Source organism: Chenopodium album, chromosome 7 (assembly GCF_948465745.1).
Source record: "Chenopodium album chromosome 7, dcCheAlbu1.1, whole genome shotgun sequence".
Taxonomy (NCBI): domain Eukaryota; kingdom Viridiplantae; phylum Streptophyta; class Magnoliopsida; order Caryophyllales; family Amaranthaceae; genus Chenopodium; species Chenopodium album.
This window is the reverse complement of record NC_137840.1, coordinates 74,562,567-74,583,245: the sequence shown is the minus strand read 5'-3', so window position 1 is coordinate 74,583,245 and position 20,679 is coordinate 74,562,567. Positions and strand designations below refer to the sequence as shown.

The window sequence follows — 20,679 nt, the reverse complement described above, 5'->3', positions numbered from 1 at the left end:
CAAGTTGTAAATCGGTAAATTGGTCGTTTAAAGGCAAATTGGATGGTTCCATCCACCCACCCAATTGGACTCCCGGAGGATATTAGGGACCATGGTAAACATTTCGGCAATTTTTATTTCCATGCGAAAAAAATAAAAAAATAAAATCCAAAATTGAAGGCATATCCACGGTTTTTGAGAAATTTTGGAGGTTTCGGGGCCCAGTGTAGAAAAGTCTTGATATTTTAGGGGATACATCTCGGGGTCATATAATGTCGTTTGGAACCATATATGATCATTATATCTTATCATAAATGTTCGTAGTAGGCTTGAGTTAATAAAATCAGTTCAAGTTGTAAACCGGTAAATTGGTCGTTTAAAGGCAAATTGGATGGTTCCACCAACCCAATTGGACTCCCGGGGGGTATTAGGAACCATAAGCATTTCGGAAATTTTTATTTGCAGGCGAAAAAAAGTCTAAAAATTCCAAAATTGAAGACTAATATCCACGCTTTTTGAGAAATTTTGAAGGTTTCGGGGCCCGATGTAGAAAAGTCTTGAAATTCTAGGGAATACATCTCGAGGTCATATAATGTGGTTTGGAACTGTAATCCCCCATATTTTAAAATATATTATAAATGAAATTATATATTATTTATAATATTTACTTGTATTTTTCCGGAATTTAATTTCAAAAGTTTCAAATTATTTTTGGGGTTGATAAACGATTTTATTACAAAGAACTTTTTATGAACCTTCCTTCTATAATTTATGTCCAACAAACAAACCAAACCCAGTTTACTTTCTTAATTGACCCATTAATTTAATGAGGCCCAATATCCCTACTTACCCTACTACCCTCTCTCCTATAAATACCCCATACATCCCAAAAATTTCCCCACACAAAAGGTTAGTCTTATTTTCTTTCTCCTTTGTTTTATTAATTTGTGTAATTATAATTATTGATTATGGGTTTTGATTTTATTGTTTGAAATTAATTTAATTAATATCAAATTGTATTTTGATGATTAAACTTTATAATTTCAGATTTCATAAATGTTATAATTTTCAGATTTTGTAAATTTAATAACCTAGGGTTTTTAATCATTGAAAATCATGATTTTAGGGTTTTTATGAACAATCGATTTAGGGCTTTTATAGTAATGATGTTTTAAAATTTTGGTGATTATACTACTAATTAGTTTAAGTTAATTCCAGATTATTTTGAACACGTAAATTCGTGTTTTAATGTTTAGATTTTGGTTCGTTAATATTAATCCCGTTTTAAATCCCGATCAGGTTCTCGTGGCCAAATTCAGCCTCTAAATATGATTTTCGGGCAGTTTTTGATTTTTAACGAAGTTTTTTTTATGCTTAATGTTTATAATTAGTTTTGGGTTTTAATTTTATAGTATAAAGTTTATATTTTTAGTATCAAAATCATGTTTTTATGTTTTAAAATAATAATTTCAGATTATAATTGTTGTTATAATTTTCAGATTTTATAATTTTAAAACCTAGGGTTTCAATTTATTTAAATTGGGATTTTAGGGTTCTTATGACTAATTAAATTGGGGCTTTTGTTCCTATTGTATTTCTAATGCATAATTAACCATAAAAACATGTTTTTAATGAAGTTTTAAGGAGTTTTAATCTAAATTATATTGCTGGAAATTTGGTTAAGTATTAATTTATTATTGTTGCTTGTTTTATAGGAAGTGATTATTTCTTAAGAGACTTTTAAGTGATTAAAAGTGGCACAAAGGATTGTTTATACGAGGTACGTACATGTCTACTTCGTTGTAAGTAGTATCATGTTTAGGTACCAAAGAAAAGAACTTAGTTTCATAATTAGAGAACACTTTGATGGAAATTGTTTGGTTATACATTTAATTAATTCATGTGCTTATGTTTATGAGACATGTTTTGGTGAATTGATTATGTTTGTATGGAATTATGGATGCAAACATATTGAATTATATTGGATTAATTGTTTGTATGGAATGTTGATACAGGCATATTTTTATTGGATCGGTTTGTTAACCACATTTGGATTATTAAAGGATTGAAATTGAATGGTTTAAGTGGAGTGAATTTATTAATTATTCCACAAGGTTGTTATTTATTTTATTACTCGAGCATGACTTGTTAGTATGTTGAGTAAAGGTGGATTAAGCCGAAATGGCTAGGTGAGTTGACTATGTTCAACAATTTGGATAATTTGGAAGTTTAATGGAATTAAAGGTCAATTTGTTATGTGATCACCATTGTCCTAAACAAGATTAAAAGTGCAATGATGTATGATTGTTACGTATGGTCTACTTGAATGAGTCGGCTATTAATTAAAATTGTAATCACGTAAAGTGAAACATGGATGAACAATAAAACTCTAGAAAGCGTGCACTTCTAGAGTATTGACAATTATGGGTTGGGGTACACGGTGGTAGCCCGTGGCTTTCCGAGGCTTGTTTGATCAACATGTCCTCTATTCTTTTGGTATTTACATTTTATTTTATAATGAAAGTTAGATGGGATCCTAGACTAACTTTGTGAGAATGGAGTCGCGCCCATTCTTGCATCGCGCTAAACTTTTATTTTTAAATGGTCATTTGGGACCAAAATGATTTGGTGGATTGGACAACCTCGTCTATTGCTTACTCCAACTAAATTAATTAAATTAAATATAAAGAGTCAAGTGTTTGGAATTGATTAGCAAGTATGTTGAGTCGATTGAATTGTTTAAGTGTGGAGTCTTGATTAATGAATTTATGTTGTATGTTTATTTACTTTAATTAGTTGAGCATGCTAGGCTTGGTACGTTGTAGCTTGTATGTACTCAGCTTTGCTGATTGCGTGCTTTTGTGTGTTTTCTTTTGGTCACGGTCTTCGCCTTTCAATGACCCTGTGATGATCCAATTATTACATTTGTATTATTGGGGAGCAGTATTGCACAGGTTAGCTTGATGATGTGAAGTTCGGGGATTTGACATACGCATTGTCAAGGGATTGGTGTGATTGAGAGTATTCGTTCTTTGTGTTGAACTTATTTATGTTTTACTATTTTAATTATGTTTTGGGATTTGAATATTGGTTTGGTTTTAATAAGGGCCTTTATGGTTCCAATTTGTAAGCTTTGACTTATTGGTTTTCTAAATTATATTATTTTAATATTTAAGTTGGATTTCCGCTGCAATACTTTGATAAAGCCTTAACGTTTTAACACGTGGCGGTAACATGCCAATGGTTCTCCTCTATTTTTATTTAAAGTAAGTGGTTTGGAAAAGGGAGAATTATTGGGGTGTTACAGGAACCATATATGATCATTATTTGTTTTCATAAATGTTCGTGGTAGGCTTGATTTAATGAAATCGGTGCAAATTGTAAACCGGTAAATTGGTCGTTTAAAGACAAATTGGATGGATACACCCACCCAATTGGACTCCTGGAGGGTATTAGGGACTATGGTAAATATTTCGGCAATTTTTATTCCGGGCAAAAAAAAGTAAAAAATTTCCAAAATTGAAGATTTATATCCACGCTTTTTGAGAAATTTTGCAGGTTTCGGGGCACGGTGTCGAAAAGCTTTGAGATTTTAGGGAATACATCTTAGGGTCATATAATGCCGTTTGGAACCATATATGATCGTTATATGTTGTCATAAATGTTTGTGGTAGGCTTGAGTTAATGAAATCGGTGCAAGTTGTAAATCGGTAAATCAGCCGTTTAAAGGCAAATTGGATGGTTCCACCCACCCAATTGGATTCCCGGAGGGTATTAGGGACCATGGTAAACATTTCGGAAATTTTTATTTTCGGGCGAAAAAAAATTAAAAAATTCCAAAATAGAAGTCTAATATCCACGTTTTTTGAGAAATTTTGGAGGTTTCAGGACCCGACGTCAAAAAGTCTTGAAATTTTAGTGAATACATTTCAGGGTCATATAATGTTCTTTGGAACCATATATGATCAATATTTATTGTCATAAATGTTTGTGGTAGGCTTGAAATAATGAAATCAGTAAAAGTTGTAAATCGGTAAATCGGCTGTTTGAAGGCAAATTGGATGGTTGCACCCAACCAGTGGACTTCCGTAGGGTATTAGGTACCATTGTAAACATTATAACAATTTTTATTTCCGGGTGAAAAAAAGTCAAAAAATTCCAAAATTAAAGTCATAAATGTTCGTGGTATGCTTGAGATAATGAAATCCGTTCAAGTTGTAAACCGGTAAATTAGTCGTCTAAAGGCAAATTGGATAGTTCCACCTACCCAATTGGACGCCCGGAGGGAATTAGGGACCATTGTAAACATTTCGAAAATTTTATTTCCGGGCGAAAATAAGTCAAAAAATTCCTAAATTGGAGGCTAATATCCACGCTTTTTGAGTAATTTTGGAGGTTCCTGGGCCCGGTGTCGAAAAGCCTTAAAATTTTAGAGGATACATCTCGTGGTCATATAATGTCGTTTGGAACCATATATGATCATTACACGTTGTCATAAATGTTCGTGGTAGGCTTGATTTAATGAAATCGGTACAAGTTGTAAACCGTTAAATTAGTCGTTTAAATGCAAATTGGATGGATACACCCATCCAATTGGAATCCCGGAGGGTATTAGGGACCATGGTAAAATTTTCGGCAATTTTTATTTTCGGCCGAAAAAAGTCAAAATTTTCCAAAATTGAAGGCTTATCCACGCTTTTTGAGAAATTTTGGAGGTTTCGGGGCCCGGTGTCGAAAATTTTTGGAGATTTTATGGGATACATCTCGGGGTCATATAATGCTGTTTGGAACCATATATGATCATTATGTTGTCACAAATGTTCGTGGTAGGCTTGAATCAATAAATTCGGGGCAAGTTGTAAATCGCTAAATTGGTCGTTTAAAGGCAAATTAGATGGTTCCCCACCTACCCAATTGGACTACCGGAGGGTATTAGGGACCATGGGAAACATAGCAATTTGATTTCCGGGTGAAAAAAAAAAAGTCAAAAAATTCAAAAATTGAAGGCTAAGATCCACGCTTTTGTGAAATTTTGGAGATTTCGAGGCCCGGTGTCGAAAAGCCTTGAAATTTTTTTAATTACATCCCGGGGTCATATAATGCCGTTTGGAACCATATATGATCATTATATGTTGTCATAAATGTTCGTGGTAGGCTTGTGTTAATGTAATCGGTGCAAGTTGTAAATTGGTAAACTAGTGAGTAGCTCGGGCGTTGCCCCGGGATTCTACTGTTGTAGACGTACAATCGATAAATTTGTGTAAATGTTTTTCAAAATTGTAATTGTCATTGTCAAGCCAAATTTGAGTTATTCTTTGAGTATCTTATTGTTTTTTTAATTGAATATTGTGATTTACACTTATATAATTATTTTTACTTATTAATAACATAGTTGATCATTGGCTTGGATGGCTATATAGTCATCTTTGATAAGAGAGGTTGAGGGTTCAAACCGAAATTTTGGAGGTTTTCGGGCTTGGTGTCGAAAGTTTTGAAATTTTAGAGTATACATTTCGGGGTCATTTAATGTCGTTTGGAACCATATATAATCATTATTTGTCGTCATAAATGTTCATGGTAGGCTTGAGTTAATAAAATCGGTGCAAGTTGCATTGTAAACTGTTAAATCGGCTGTTTAAAGGCAAATTGAATGATTTCACCTAGCCAAGTGGACTCCTGGAAGGTATTAGGGACCATTGTAAACATTATGACAATTTTTATTTCCGGGCAAAAAAAAAAAAAAAAAAAAAACAAATAATTCCAAAATTGAAGTCTAATATCCACGCATTTTGGAGATTTTGAGGCCCGTTGTCAAAAAGTCTTGAAATTCCAGGGGATACATCTAGGGGTCATATAATGCCGTTTGGAACCATATATGATCATTATATGTTGTCACAAATGTTCGTGGTAGGCTTGAGTGAATGAAAACAGTGCAACTTGTAAACCAGTAAATTGGTCGTTTAAAGGAAAATTGGATAGTTCTACCCACCCAATTGGACGCCCGGAGGGTATTAGGGACAATGGGAAACATTTCAGAAATTTTTATTTTCGAACGAAAATAAGTCAAAAAATTCCAAAATTGAAGGCTAATATCCACGTTTTTTGAGTAATTTTGGAGGTTTCAGGGCCTGGTGTCGAAAAGCCTTAAGATTTTAGAGAATACATCCCGGGGTCATAAATTGTCGTTTGAGACCATATATAATCATTATATGTTGTCATAAATGTTCGTAATAAGCTTGAGTTAATGAAATCGGTGCAAATTGTAGAACGGTAGATTGGTCGTTTAAAGACAAATTGGATAGTTCCACCCAACCAATTGGACTCCCGGAGGGTATTAGGGACCATGGTAAACTTTTCGGAAATTTTTATTTACAAGCTAAAATAGTTGAAAATTTCCAAAATTGAAGGCTAATATCCATGCTTTTTGAGAAATTTTAGAGGTTTCAGGGCCGGGTGTCCTAAATCCTTGAGATTTTAGGGGATACATCTCAGGGTCATATAATGTCGTTTGGAACCATATATGATGATTATATGTTGTCATAAATGTTCGTTGTAAATTTGAGTTAATGAAATCGATGCAAGTTGTAAACCGGTAAATTGACCGTTTAAAGGTAATTCAAGTTGGATGGTTCCACCCACCCAATTGGACTCACGGAGGGTATTAGGTATCATGATAAACATTTCGGAAATTTTTATTTACGGGCGAAAAAAAGTAAAAAAATTATTAAATTGAAGGCTAATATCCACGCTTTTTGATAAACTTTGGAAGTTTCGGGGTCTGGGTTCGAAAAACCTTGATATTTTAGGGGTTATATCATGCCGTTTGGAACCATGTATGATCATTATATGTTGTCATAAATGTTTGTGGTACGCTTGAGTTAATGAGATCGATGAAGTTGCAAACCGGTAAATTTGCCGTTTAAAGACAAATTGGATGGTTCCACCCAGCCAATTGGACTCTCGAAGGGTATTAGGGACCATGGTAAACATTTCGGCAATTTTTATTTACGAGCGAAAAAAAGTCAAAATATTCCAAAATTGAAGACTAATCCACGCATTTTTCGAAATTTTGAAGGTTTCGGGGCTCGGTGTCGAAAAATCTTGAAATTCTAGGGAATAAATCTCGGGGTCATATAATTCCGTTTGGAACCATATATGATCATTGTATGTTGTCATAAATGTTCATGGTAGGCTTGAGTTAATGAAATCGTTGCAAGTTGTAAATCGATAAATTGGTCGTTTAAAGGTAAATTGGATAGTTCCACCACCCAATAGGACTCCCGGGGGGGTATTAGGGACCATGGTAAACATTTCGATAATTTTCAAAACTGCAATTATTGTAAGACTTAATGCCACAAATCGTGACTTTTGTACTTCGTAAACAAGTTATACATATGCGGCCTGATGATGCGGGTTGCTACCTTATGTATAATTAGTGAGTGACCCCGGGCGTTGCCTTATACAATTATTGACTTGTATTGGTTGTATACATTTAATTTTTTTGAAAATATAAAAGTTTGCGAAAAAAATATGATAGTTGTTTACTTATTACTTGTATACGTAATACTTGTATTAGCTGTATAATCAATTTTAGGTAGACCTAAATCAATCACGGTAAGAATTATATGATTTCCTTTCCCTTCTCTTTTACTTCCATAAGGTCTAACCCGTTAGCCTAGTTTGGAATGACTTGTGAGACATTTCGATCCGATGGAATGAAAAGTTGGACTTTGGGCCTGATTAGGCTAGGCTTTTGAATTAGAATGGGGCTGGATAGGAGGAGAAGTGGTCCATATTAAATTAGACAGAGTATCAACATTTTTGTCCCCTTTCCAAATCCCAATTGATATTACCAAAATAGTTCAGACAACCATATGTGTTCAATTTAATTATTATACAACCGTACAAAATAATTTTAATCATATTATATAATAAAGACCCCATGATTTTCACACGCTAAAGATTTCATCTTGCAATTCTTGCTTTTTGTTTAATCTTATTCAATTTCCCATCATATAAAGCTTCGTCAATGTTGTATTATTGTTGATTTCTTTTTGATACAAAAATCAAAATTTCTAGAAATATTCATTAGTAACAGAGCTTGAAGATGAACGCTGAATCAGGTAAACAGATTGTTATTTCATTGATTGAATTGGGTTTATTGTTTTTTTATTAATGAGTGTGATTATTTGTTTTATTTGATTTTTATTTTGGTGGGTGTTTGCATTATTTGGGATTTACAGTTACAGAGTTTCTGGGGGGAGTTCCACTGCTTCAGCGGCTACCCAGTTCATCTCTCAAGAAAATTGCTGAGGTCGTTAAAGTCAAGCATTATGGTATCATTTATCTTCTATTCAATCCCTTGTTTCCAATTTTGATTTAATTGTTGGGTTTCAGAGTTTTGTGGGTTTAATCACAGTATAATTGTTACACTGATGACTATTGTGTAATTAAGTTTCACCAAATAGGTCTTGTATACAACGAGTGTATCATAAACGATAGGTGTAAATCGTGTAATCACTCCATATTGGGGTGACCATGCTTGTTGTATTAAGGTAATCACATAAAGCTATGATAGTCAATCACATTCAAAATCAAGTTTGGTGTGATTTGGGGTGACTAAGCTTGTCAATGTTGTTTATAGGGAGTACCATGTAATCATACATCTGTATGGCCAGTGACATAATTTGCATGTGCTGATGATTAGTGATTGTGTTCATGCTTTATTATGCATTAAGATTAAGCTGTACAAATCTCTTGCATTTTCTTTTGTAGTATTCATATACATTGATGGTAATTGCGTTGACAAGTATTTATTCAAATCTTGTAGACAGTGGAGAGTATGTTATTCGTAGGGGAGAAAGTGGAGACAATGTGTATTTTGTTTGGGAAGGGGAGGTAAGTTTTTTTTTTTAAGGTTCTTTCTGCAATTTATTACTTTTTGGTGATCTTGGGGCTTTGGTAATCATGTATTCATGTATTTCTTTACTCACTATAGGCTGAAGTTTGTGGACACGCTGAGGAAGAAATTCGTCCAGAGTTCTTGTTAAAACGTTATGACTATTTTGGCAATGGTTGGTCTTGTCACTCCTTGATTTTTTGTAGTAATATAACTTTAGTACAAACAAATAAGAAGAAAGAAAAGCTGATGATGGCATTGATGAATAAGCCTTCTTGCTGGGAACTTGGATACATTGTGCTGTGATAGTAGTGGAAGCTAGTTCTCAATTCATATCTGGTTTGAGATGGCTTCAAATTAGCTGGCTACTTGGCTAGTAAATATTGTTTCCATTTGTGAAGCTCTGTTTGTGCTGATGGCTTTTTTTCTTCAATGTTTAATCATAATTGTGAGCTATGCTATGTTGGTGTATTATAACAGTATAACATGCTCCTTTTTGTTGTTTTTTAGGTGCCCCAACATCTGAGAAACAGGCAGATGTGATTGCATCATCCAAGGTATACATTTTTTTTGGTCTAGAACTCATCAAAAACAATTCTTGGTTAAGGGGATGAAAACAGTGTCTAAATTTTGGGTATATTTAGTATTTAATTCTTACATGAGTTCAAGAGTGTATTTCAATTTTACTTGTGGATATAAATCAATTATTGAGTTGTGACCATTTTTCACTTTTCATGACAGTTGACCTGCTTGGTGCTTCCCTCTGACCATTGTGCTTTGCTGCGGCCAAAGTCAATCTGGAATGCTAATGCTGGAAAAGAGACCTGTGCACCTGTAGAGAGCATATTACATTTGGATCCTATTGAAGTATGTCTTCTTGAGCCTATCATAATCTTTGTACTCCATACTTGAAGTTGGTTTATTTATTTATTTATTTTGGTGGGTTAGTGTGCATTGTAATGCAATTTTCCTACTAGATGCATAAAAACCTCATTACTGAGTACTAGATTACATGATATGTCACCTATGGACTTTAAAGATATATGGAGTAGTTTCTTTCTGTTATAAGTCCTGTTTGCAATTCAAGAAAATATTGACTGCATATGTTATAGGTCACAGGAGAATTTACTAGGCCTTTCTTTCATGTAGTCTATCAGTTCTTGAAGCTGTTTAAGATACTTTCTTTATACAAATGTTGCCCTAGACAATTTGTAGTTTTCACTTGTCCTGAGCTGAATATACTGCTAATAGGCTTAATAAGGACCATGGATGATTCACATGACTTAATGAGGTGACTTGAAGTATTGAATTTAATTCAATTTCTAGTACCTCATGCTAAGTAATGCCTTCTCACCCAAAGTTCTGTACCTAACTGATTCTCATTTTGAATTTTCAGATGTTGGTAATCCCCATAATCCTTTGTTTTTTCTGATCTTGAAAACACTGTTCCCATATTTACATTTGGGACGTGATTTTCTCAGTCACAAGACCCCCCTCCAGAATAGTATACACATTTGCACATGGTATCTTTTTTCATATGGGATCTAAATTATAACTATGCTAAAATCACATTGTATAGATCTGATGAATAGAGGAGCTGGAAAATTTTCACCGATAGTCTCATCTTGTGTACACACACTAAGGCCATGTTTGGTAATTGGCTTTTTAATAGCTTTTTGGTTAGCTTTTGGCTTTTGGCTTTTTTAGGTGGTCAAATAGCCAAAAAATGTGTTTGGTAATTGGCTTTTTAGTTAGTGAAAAAGCTGGCTTTTAAGCCAAAATGAAAAAACTGCTTTGAGTAGCTTTTTTGTTGGCTTTTGGCTTGTTGGCCCACAAATTATCTAATAAACAGCCAACAATCAACAATTAATTTACCAAACACTTTTATAAACAGCCAGCTTAAACAACCAATTTCAAAAGCCATTATAAACAGCCAAACATTCCAGCTAGTCAAACAAGCCAAGTGAACCAGCCAACAGCCAACCGCCAACAGCCATTTGCCAAACAAGGCCTAATTCTTGTAGTTTCTAGACGTGTGTTGGTCATTTGAAATGAATCACTTTATGTGCTGTATATGAATTATTCTTTGTCAACTTTGCTGAGTTCTGAGCAAAGTGAAGTTTGTTTTACACTAATTACTTTGTGTAGGTGAACCTATTTCAAGGGATTACCTTGCCTGAAGCTCCAAAATTTGGAAAAGTTTTTGGAGGACAGTTTATCGGCCAGGTATGATTTTTCATTGGCTTTTCTCTTTGTACATTATGCCCGATTAAATTTATTTTTGTTTAATTTTGTGATTGTACCCCATAGAGAGGTACAGGTACATTTACTTCAGGTGCATGAGTTGTTTTCTATAAATGTGTTGCATGCCATGTAGACAATGCAGTTGATAAGTCTAAAATTTAACTTGTGGATCTTAGCCCTCCTTAGTCTTTATTTTCACCATTTCCTTATTTCTCTCATTATGTCTTAAGCTTCCGATGTGAGTGGGAAGAACGTTGTTACCTCTCCTTGATTGCTTTCTTGCACGAGCATTGGCTATTAGGATTTTTTTTTTTTTTTTTTTTTTTTTTGGGGAATGTCTCGAGTGAGTATTTCTTTGTTCCAGTAAACTTACTAGGTCTTTTTATAGATGAAAAATTTGGGGTTTGTTCTCCTTTGCCAAAATATATTATTATTTGCAAATAACTTGCTGACTGTTTTCCAACGCAAGACTGAAGAGAAAAATTCTTCCATTTCAAGTTTTTTAAATTGTTATTGCTGAAACCCTATACTCCTAAAGTATGGTTTGGTATGTATTTTTGGTGTCAAGACAGGGTGTTTCTTGAAGGTAGTGCTTGATCCTATATGATTATAAATGCAATTTTGGTACATGTTTTCTTATAATGGGTGGCCTCAGTTTGCCAGAAGTAAATGTGGTGCCCTGACTAAAGTTTGTTCTTATGGTAGTTTTGTAACCACTGATTTCTTCTTATGAGTTCTTATTCAGATAGATATTTCACCAAATTATAGAAAATGTACTTGCTTGCTTTATTTCAAGATCTGAACACTGTACCTAAAAAAAAAATCTTTTCTCCTGTACAATATTCCAACACCTACAATCTGACATTCCGCTTGTTAAATTACAGGCTGTGGCTGCAGCATCAAAGACTGTTGATTGTTTAAAAATTGTCCATCATTTGCAGGCTTATTTCCTTCTTGTTGGAGACTATGATAGTAAGTAGTTGAAACCTTTTGGTGAACTTAAGTGCAATCTTATTTTACCTAAGAGAATGAAGAATAACCTCTATAATTTTAATCTCTAATCAATATTGAAATTTAGATGTATGAAATATATTATTCAGTTTGGTTTTACTAGTACATTAGAATTCTCCAGAGACTTAGTAAATGGCTTTCCATTACATTGTTTCAAGAGTTCTCATCCTTATTTATTCTGTTTTTTTTTTGTTTGTTTATTATATCCATAGAAATTTGCGTTATCATAATTGTAGAATTTTAGTTCTGCGGCAGTAAATTGCTTCTCATTCTTAATTGCCTGATGACAAAGCTGAGTGGACCTTGGAAAATCTATTTTTGTGGATTATGTCTAGTTTTGTTTAATTTCAGTCACTTAACTGTCTCAGTCTGAAGTCTCATGTAATTTGGTGCTATTATTGATTAACTGTTCATTTATATGCAGTTCCAATCATATATGAAGTTCACCGCCTCCGTGATGGGAAAAGCTTTTCCAGCAGAAGAGTGGATGCTATACAAAAAGGAACTATTGTGTTCACCTTGCTTGCGTCATTTCAAGTAATTTACTTGTGTCTACCACTTCATCTTGATATCAGTGTAACATAGAGAGTAATTTATTAGCAAGAAATTGCTGCTATCATTACCCCTAAGATTGATCACTTCATACAATATAAGATGGATGTCATTGTTGTCACTTCCATGAGTTGCATGTATGTTGCGTACTTCATAGTCAAATTTTGACAGGAGCTTTTATACACACGCTGACAAGCATCAACATTTATCACTTTGATTGCATTGGTAGTGTGGCTCTCTTGTTGTAATCTTTAATGCAGTTATTACTTCAGATTTTGGAAAATGTTTAGCTCTAGGTAGGTGTCTCATCCTTTCTTGCTATCCTTTTTAACCGATGACATACCTTAGCTAGACATTTGGTTCTTTTAATGAATATTCCTAATGTCAACATGTTAGTGTTTATGTCCGGTCTTTCGGTTAGTGGATGGAGTTTTTTTATTGTGCAAACTTGTAGAAGCTGTATGTTTACATGGAAAAGCACTGGATTTTCACAGCTTCCAGCAATAATGAGATGCGATTGGAATCATAGACTTAAATGTAATATGTGCTTATAATACACCCTTAATGCGCACAAATAAGAATCCTTTCACATTGGACTGGGGTGTGACAAATTAAAAAGTATATTTAGGAGAGTTTTTTCCATCTAGATCTAGGCTTCGTAGCCATATGAAAAGTCTCTCTGCAGGGTGGGCCCTGGGTAGGAAATTTCCTGTGACTCTCAGTAGTTCCCCCCCCCCCCCCCCCCCCCCCCCTTCTTCTTCCCTTTTTTAGTCTGGAATAGGACTATGGAAGAGAAAAAAGGTTCGTTTCATTAAAGTCAGCAATCATCTTCTTACAACGTTTTGTATCCCAGATGACCTAGTGGTTGCCATTTACGGTGTCTATCATACTTAAGTTGCTTTTTAGTCATGTGATATTGAGGATTTACTAGCTGCCCTAATTGTCTGAGTCTCTGAGATAAAAGTTGACTGATTGGCCTGATAAGATAAGTGACAACTGTTAGATGACAATTGACATGTTCCTGGGCTTCATGCTTAGTTTTTTTAATTCCACAGAAAGAAGAATTAGGGTTTGAGCACCAGGATGCAGTTATGCCCTTGGTACCAGCTCCAGATACGGTATTGTTTAAGCTTTACTTTGTCATAGCAAAATTCTGGGGTTTTACTTCACTGATTCTATATGTTCCCCATGCATTTCAGCTATTATCATTGGAAGAGCTACGTGAAAAGCGTATTATTGATCCTCGACTCCCCAGGTTTGTACATTATTGATTAAATTACCGAGTTCATTATATCGATATATGTGTGTTTGTAGATATCCACTCACTCTCTTTGCGCTCTGCAACTCATTGTTAGCAGTCATACCATTTTTTTTTTCTCGGGGGTTGGAGGAGGAGGGAGGGGGGGGGGGGGGGGGGGGACTGGATGAGCTTGGTTGGAACTCGGATGATGCTTTGAAGAGTAAACATTTCTCTCATCCAGTCATCCTGACAAGGTCATGGTTAATCTGGCGCATTAGCTTGGATGATTAGTTGAAAGATGAAATCTTAAAGGAGAATGTTGCCTGGGATACATCAGCTTTGACAAAAAAAAATATTTCCAGCTGAAAATATTTTTAGCAGAAATTATTATTCTGGGGATCACACAATTGCTAATTTGTTTTCCTTTGTTTGGTTCCTTGCAAATTGAATATGGGAAGGGAATGATGGATGGGAGGAGAAAAAGAGGAAGGTAAGGAATAGGAAGGAAAGTGTGGCTTCCCTCTTAAAAAAGTAATTGTTTTTCACACTTAGGAGAATGGTTTAGAAAAGTTTTTTTTCCTACTCCTAAACAACTGTTTTCCTCCCAAACAAATGTGTTCTTGCTCTTGAAGCAATGCTGCATCATTTGTAATTTTGTAGTCATTTTATACATACCATTCTTGCTTATGATTTATCTGGTTGATGATGTGACAGGACCTACCGCAACAAAGTGGCCATGTCAGAGTTTACTCCTTGGCCCATAGAGATTCGATTTTGTGATCCAAATACTTTTACGAATCAGACGAAATCCCCTGCAAAGTTATTATCCTTTTCTTTACAAAATTGTTATTTGATTGAATGCAGGTGCTGTATCCAAATATACCTAACTTGTATAGGGTTCTTGTTATATTTTTGTATGCAGATTGAGGTATTGGTTCAGGGCCAAAGGAATTTTGTCAGATGACCAGGCTTTGCATAGGTAAGATGTGCTAAGGCTGGGGTTAAATTTAGTCTCGGGCTTCTGATTTGTCTGCTGAAAAACAAGAAGGAACGCTATCTGTGTTTGCACTTTTTAATTTTTAAGGGGTCTTTGAATGCATTTGCTTTTGTGCCTATTCCCTCTCGTTTATGCTATTAAATTTTTAACTTTAATGCATATAAGGTCTGGACTGTTTGGCAATGTCCATGATGATTGGATGGGTGATGGAGGATACGGTTTGTGAAGCAATGCTACGGAAGCTAGTGAAAAGGAGCTAATGTTAATGTCGCAAGCTGATTTTGATGGTAGCTTTTAACGAGTATTTGGTGATTAGTTTTGGACTAATTTTATGGTTTCCCTGAAACACTTGACTAAGAACTACTCGTGTTAGTCAGGGCTGCATAAAATTAAGCTAGATGATTTAGAAATTAGGGATACCAGCAGGGCAACGGAGACAATGAAGGGGCAAGTTGGTGTAAGCCTTTTGCAGTTCTAGTTTCAACCTGACTTGTTGAAATCTGAGTGACTTCTTAATTTGGAGATTGGAATTCTTTTCTGTGGTGCATGATATTCAACTTTTCAAATAATGCTTGATTATTGCTTCAGCAATTTCTCATGCTTCAGAGTTCTGACTTGCTTGAGTTTTATGTGTTATCTCATTATCTGATGCTATGGCATTGCTGATGTCCATTGTCCTTTATCCATATCTGCTTTCATAATTAAAACCATATTCACCGTCCCTATAACTTCCCATATATGAAGTAATTTTAAAGCAAAGCTTCAGCATTCTCTCATGCTCCAAATTGGCTTGAAAATTGAAAACCATGATGTTAATTACTGCTGCAACATTGCTATCTGACCGATGTTCTTCCCTCATTTGTTGGACTGGTGAAGACACCAAACTTTTTGTATGACGGAATAGATGTTGCAAAGAAGTATAAGTACTTAAGTTGCTCTCTACTTACTGGTCCCTGGACTTCTTAATGTCATCCAGTGTGGTGAAAGTAGATCATGAAAATCGTAAAGGCCTCTGCGTTAATTGTGAAAGCCTGTAGATTCACATGATGACTGTCATATTGAATTTTCAATTAAAAATCTACAGCTAATTGGTTAACAATATGCTGCTGATGAGGCAAATCATTTTTTGTCAAAAAAAAAAAAAAAAGATGAGGCAAATCATTCAGTATATTAGGCTCAGTTGCACAGTGGAAAAACTATGCAGTTATAGACTTAATATTGCTTGTTAGTTGTGAATGCTATCCGCTTGGATTTTTTTGCCTCTCTTGACCATTACTAGAATGTTTATTTTTTACATTTTGTTACTTCTTTTTTACTCCAAGGAACATGTCCACTAATATGTAGAAGTGTACAATTGCTTCTTATGCCGATGTTATCTTATATTGTTCAATTATTCTGCAGATGTGTGGTGGCTTATGCTTCGGATCTGTTGTTTATTGAAGTCAGCTCAAATCCTCATCGTGACAGGGGTCTGAAGATCAGTGTTCTAAGCTTGAATCATACGTGAGTAACTGCCTCTTAGTAGATGAACCTTTGGCTTTATATTTGTTTCCCCGTGGTATATAACTTAGATTAACCCGTCGATCCCAGCCTACATTTGCACCCTCGACTGTGCTTTTGCTATCATTAATTCATTACAGTAGTTTTAGTCACAATTTTAATGTTATTTATTTCCTGATCTGCGCTCTTAATAGTTCCACTATAGATATGTTGCTTTCATTAGATCTCGTAAAGTGGACATGTTATCTTCAATGCCATGTGAAGCTTTAGGTGAGTGAAGAAGTGGTTATGAATTTTTCTTCAGACTAGGAGATTATCTGTACTAGAATGTATCCGTGCTAATTCAAGGAATATATCCTTGGTGAAGAAAGACAATTAGATCGTTATAGTGACCATTGGGGAATTGTCTTTGATGTTTTTATTTTATTTGTTCTAAGATGGGCTGATGGAGTGTAGAATATGAATACTGAAATTTTAGAGTATTGTGATAAAAAAACTCTTTTATCATACTTTGTATCAGATAGGATGATATCATACGTTTCCCTAATTCCCTGTGTCCAAATATGTAGATTAGTAGGATTATATACATGCAAGTCTGTGTTAGTTTGTCATGTCTGAGTTTGTGTTTGCCTCTAGTGTTGACTAGTTTCTCAATACATTTGCTTGGTTTCTCTTTGTCAGGATGTGGTTTCATATGCCCGTAAAAGCTGATGATTGGCTGTTATTTGTGGTAAGCCCAACAGACACTTCTGTCGTTTGAATTTGTCTTAGGTTTTCCATTATATAATAACTTACCTTCTATCATAGATGGAGAGTCCATCTGCTCATTCTGCACGAGGATTAGTTGCAGGTCGAATGTTCAATAGGAAGGGAGAGGTAAATCTCAACTCGTTATCTGACCATCTGTCCTAACGTTCTTTCTTCTTGTTCACGACTAATTTGATATCTTGCATCTGTTTCCTGTCAGCTTGTTGTATCGCTGGCTCAAGAAGGTCTACTTAGAGTGGCCAGAACTCCAGGCAGAGCACTCAGAGCCAGATATTGAAGTTCACAGACAAAATCTTGCTATAATTCCTTGCCTGTAAATGATATATACTCAGCATGTTGTCATAAGAAGCGTTATTCAACTAGGCAATTGTTATAACACGCAAATGATTATTGCTTGTATCATAATTTTTTTAGTGCAACAATACTTTAGTCTTGCACTTAACTAATCCATTGGTTCGTATCATGGTAAGATATACACAAATAATTTTTTTGTACAATATATCATATCATTAAGCTTGCTTAAGATTTGAACTGCTTGCCCATGACTATAAATGTGGCCAACTCTCCCTTGTCCAAAGTGTAAAAATTTGTATGCGCCTATGCAAATTAATGGGTTGGAAACTTGGAAAGTCTAATACGCAATATATTATTTTTGTAAACTTGGAAACTAATGTAGAAAATACTCATATTACCACCAATCCACCATTCGAAAGCTATTGTATTTTCAATTTTCCTTTCAATTTTCATATTTAAGTTCGCTTTACCAACTTTATAAATCACTTATTGTAACATAAAATCATATTACGTAGTAATAACGATTTACATATTTTAATGATTTTCATCAAATGAAAATACGATATAATCCACATTAATACTCTATATTTTTTATTTTTAAAAGAATCCATATTTTTTAATTTTTTCAAAAGAAGCTCCATAATTCTTTTAACTGTCGTAGAGTATGATTTCCCTCCTAGACAGAGTATCGTTATTTTATCGTAGTGTATAAACTAAGCTGGGTATTTCATCTGCTCAAACGTCATGCCATTTTCAAGGTTCTGCTAGATCCATTTCTCCCTCTTTCAATCAAATTCCAAGTATTCTTGGATCCAATTACGAATTTATCCTAGCGGTTAGTATATCAGAATTTATCATCATTTAATTTCTATTAATTTTTCTATTTTGTCTTTGATTTCTTCTCTTACAATAATTTTTAAAATCTTAGGTTTTTTTCAAGAAAATTCAATCTTGTATGATTTCAGTTTCAGTATTTTAATTCTTTTTTTTTTTCTTCTGTTTCATTCACCGGTGATCAGGAATAGGGTAATGTTGTATGTTTTTTGAGTCCTGATTTCAGTTTTAATTATTTCCAAATTAGGGTTATTGTTTTGACTCTCATTTTTCTTCATTCAGCTGTGAAAAGTAGAATTGATCACAAAAATAGCCATTTTACTTGATTAATTTGATTGATTACGAATTATATCTGAATTTGTTGACATGATTTGATAGATCAGTGGGTTTTAATTATTGTTGGGTGCTTAAATTAAAAATCTTTATCGTATTATTGATGAGTTATTGATTGTTGGGAAAGTAATTAATGTCAAATTGTCAATTTGGTTTTTGTGTAGAAGGATTACATGTTACCATGATCACGGACCCATCAGCAAGTAGTTTTAGCTCATACAGCGAAACCGAATCGCGTCATTTGTCTCTGATAAGTGGACTTCCGGATGACATTGCTTTGTTTTGCTTGGCAAGGGTTCCTAGGAAGTACCATATAGTTCTTAAGTGTGTTTCAAAGAGGTGGAGAGACTTGGTGTGCAGTGAAGAGTGGTGGGATTATCGCCAAAAGAACAATTTAGGCGAATCTTGGATATATGCATTGTGCAGAGATAAGAGTACTGATCAAGTGAGCTGCTATGTGTTAGACCCTAGCTCTTCTAGACAGGCATGTTGGAAGTCCATTTGTGGTCTTCCGCCTCGATGTTTGAAGAGAAAAGGAATGGCTTTTGAAACAATCGGCAAGAAGTTATATCTTTTAGGGGGTTGTGGTTGGTCTGAAGATGCTACTGATGAAGTTTATTGCTATGATGTGGCCATGAATACTTGGAGTGAAGCACCTTCCATGTCAACTGCAAGGTACATGCGCACCCTTTTGGCTTTTGGTGATGCATTTTATTAGTTAAACATATACCAGTATGTGATTGTGGATTATATGTTTCCATGTCCATATTATAACCTTGAACCAACATATGTGTTACAAATCCTTATGATGTCAGACATCGAATCCATACCCAAGATTTTTAATGTTATACTTCGTTTATCCATATAATGTGCTATGTTCTTCTGGTGTTGCTGATCAAAAGCTATGGTTTTGCTTTTATATGCTATGAGTGGATGGTAACTTGTTGAATATGAATGCGACTGTCCTATAGTTCAACGGAAGAGAATTGAATAGAGTTGCTTTATTTCCTTGAGAGTGGTTGGATCTTCTGGGAGTTTCTTTGGAATTTGCTCAATGAACCACTTATAATGGCCTTGTTAATTTGCTATCTCATGCCTGATAAAAATTAGAGCTTCTTGAAAAGATCATGTTTGTATTTAGTATTTGGATTGCTTCCTGCCTTAGTTGTTGAGTTGAATATCTGTGCTTTATATACACAATTTCCGACTTAGTGACTTATACAGAAAAGGAATGTTGGATATTGAACTTATATTCTAGTTATTCTTTCAGGTGCTATTTTGGCTGTGTTAATATGGACGGGAAGATTTATTCCATAGGTGGATATGGTTTAGAGACGAGTGATCCACATTCTTGGGACACTTACGATCCTAGAACAAACTCTTGGGGATCACATTTAGACCCAAACATCATCCTTGACATAGAGGATTCTGTAGTGATGGGCGGAAAAATCTACATAAGATCTCGCACTTCAACCATACCACCTCATGTGTATATAGCTGTCTACGATCCGTCGAGTGGCAAATGGCAACAAACAGATTCTGATATGGCATCAGGATGGCTGGGCCCTACTGTAGTTGTGGATGATACAATCTATGTACTGGACCAGAGTTTGGGAAGCAAGTTGATGATGTGGCAGAAAAACACTAGGGAATGGATTCCCTTGTGTAGGCTCTCGCCTCTCCTTCCAAGACCACCATGTCAGATGGTTGCTATTGGAGGAAAAATCTTCATAATTGGCAGAGGGCTTAGCGCAGTTGTTTTGGACATCGGCAATGTTGGTAATGCGGATAGAGTGATAGCAAGCTCATCTATACCAAATTTTTCCTGTGATGATGATGATGTAATTTGCTGTAAATGTGTGTCAATCTGAATTCTTTTCATGTAATTCTACTCTGATGTTTGTATTTTACCATGGGACTTTTGGAGTCCTTGTAATTAACCAATTTCATATTCGTAATGGTAAATAATACAAAGCATTTCATCATTTGGGTTCTTTAATTCAATTTTGGATCCTATATCCTCATTCA

At 34.8% G+C, this 20,679-nt stretch overlaps 2 protein-coding genes across 3 annotated transcripts; both read left to right on the top strand.

The window, feature by feature from the left end:
* Positions 1-7,859: 7,859 nt before the first annotated feature.
* LOC145638557 (acyl-CoA hydrolase 2-like) lies at positions 7,860-17,687 on the top strand. Its single transcript, XM_081689539.1, has 17 exons — positions 7,860-8,102; positions 8,223-8,315; positions 8,810-8,877; positions 8,978-9,053; positions 9,389-9,435; positions 9,620-9,745; positions 11,027-11,104; positions 12,007-12,094; positions 12,558-12,670; positions 13,741-13,803; positions 13,885-13,940; positions 14,640-14,744; positions 14,848-14,904; positions 16,324-16,425; positions 17,104-17,152; positions 17,230-17,298; positions 17,390-17,687. The coding sequence occupies exons 1-17, from the start codon at positions 8,087-8,089 to the stop codon at positions 17,465-17,467; spliced, it is 1,284 nt and encodes a 427-aa protein (XP_081545665.1). The 5' UTR covers positions 7,860-8,086; the 3' UTR covers positions 17,468-17,687.
* A 516-nt stretch (positions 17,688-18,203) lies between these two features.
* Positions 18,204-20,636, top strand: LOC145638556 (F-box/kelch-repeat protein SKIP4-like). Of its 2 annotated transcripts, none has more exons than XM_081689538.1 (3): positions 18,204-18,319; positions 18,819-19,326; positions 19,922-20,636. In XM_081689538.1, exons 2-3 carry the CDS (start codon positions 18,833-18,835, stop codon positions 20,520-20,522), a joined length of 1,095 nt encoding a protein of 364 aa, XP_081545664.1. In that variant the 5' UTR covers positions 18,204-18,319; positions 18,819-18,832; the 3' UTR covers positions 20,523-20,636. The 2 variants fall into 2 exon arrangements, with proteins under 2 accessions (XP_081545664.1, XP_081545663.1); XM_081689537.1 differs by having other exon boundaries at positions 18,234-18,319; positions 18,816-19,326.
* The last annotated feature ends 43 nt before the right edge of the window (positions 20,637-20,679 follow it).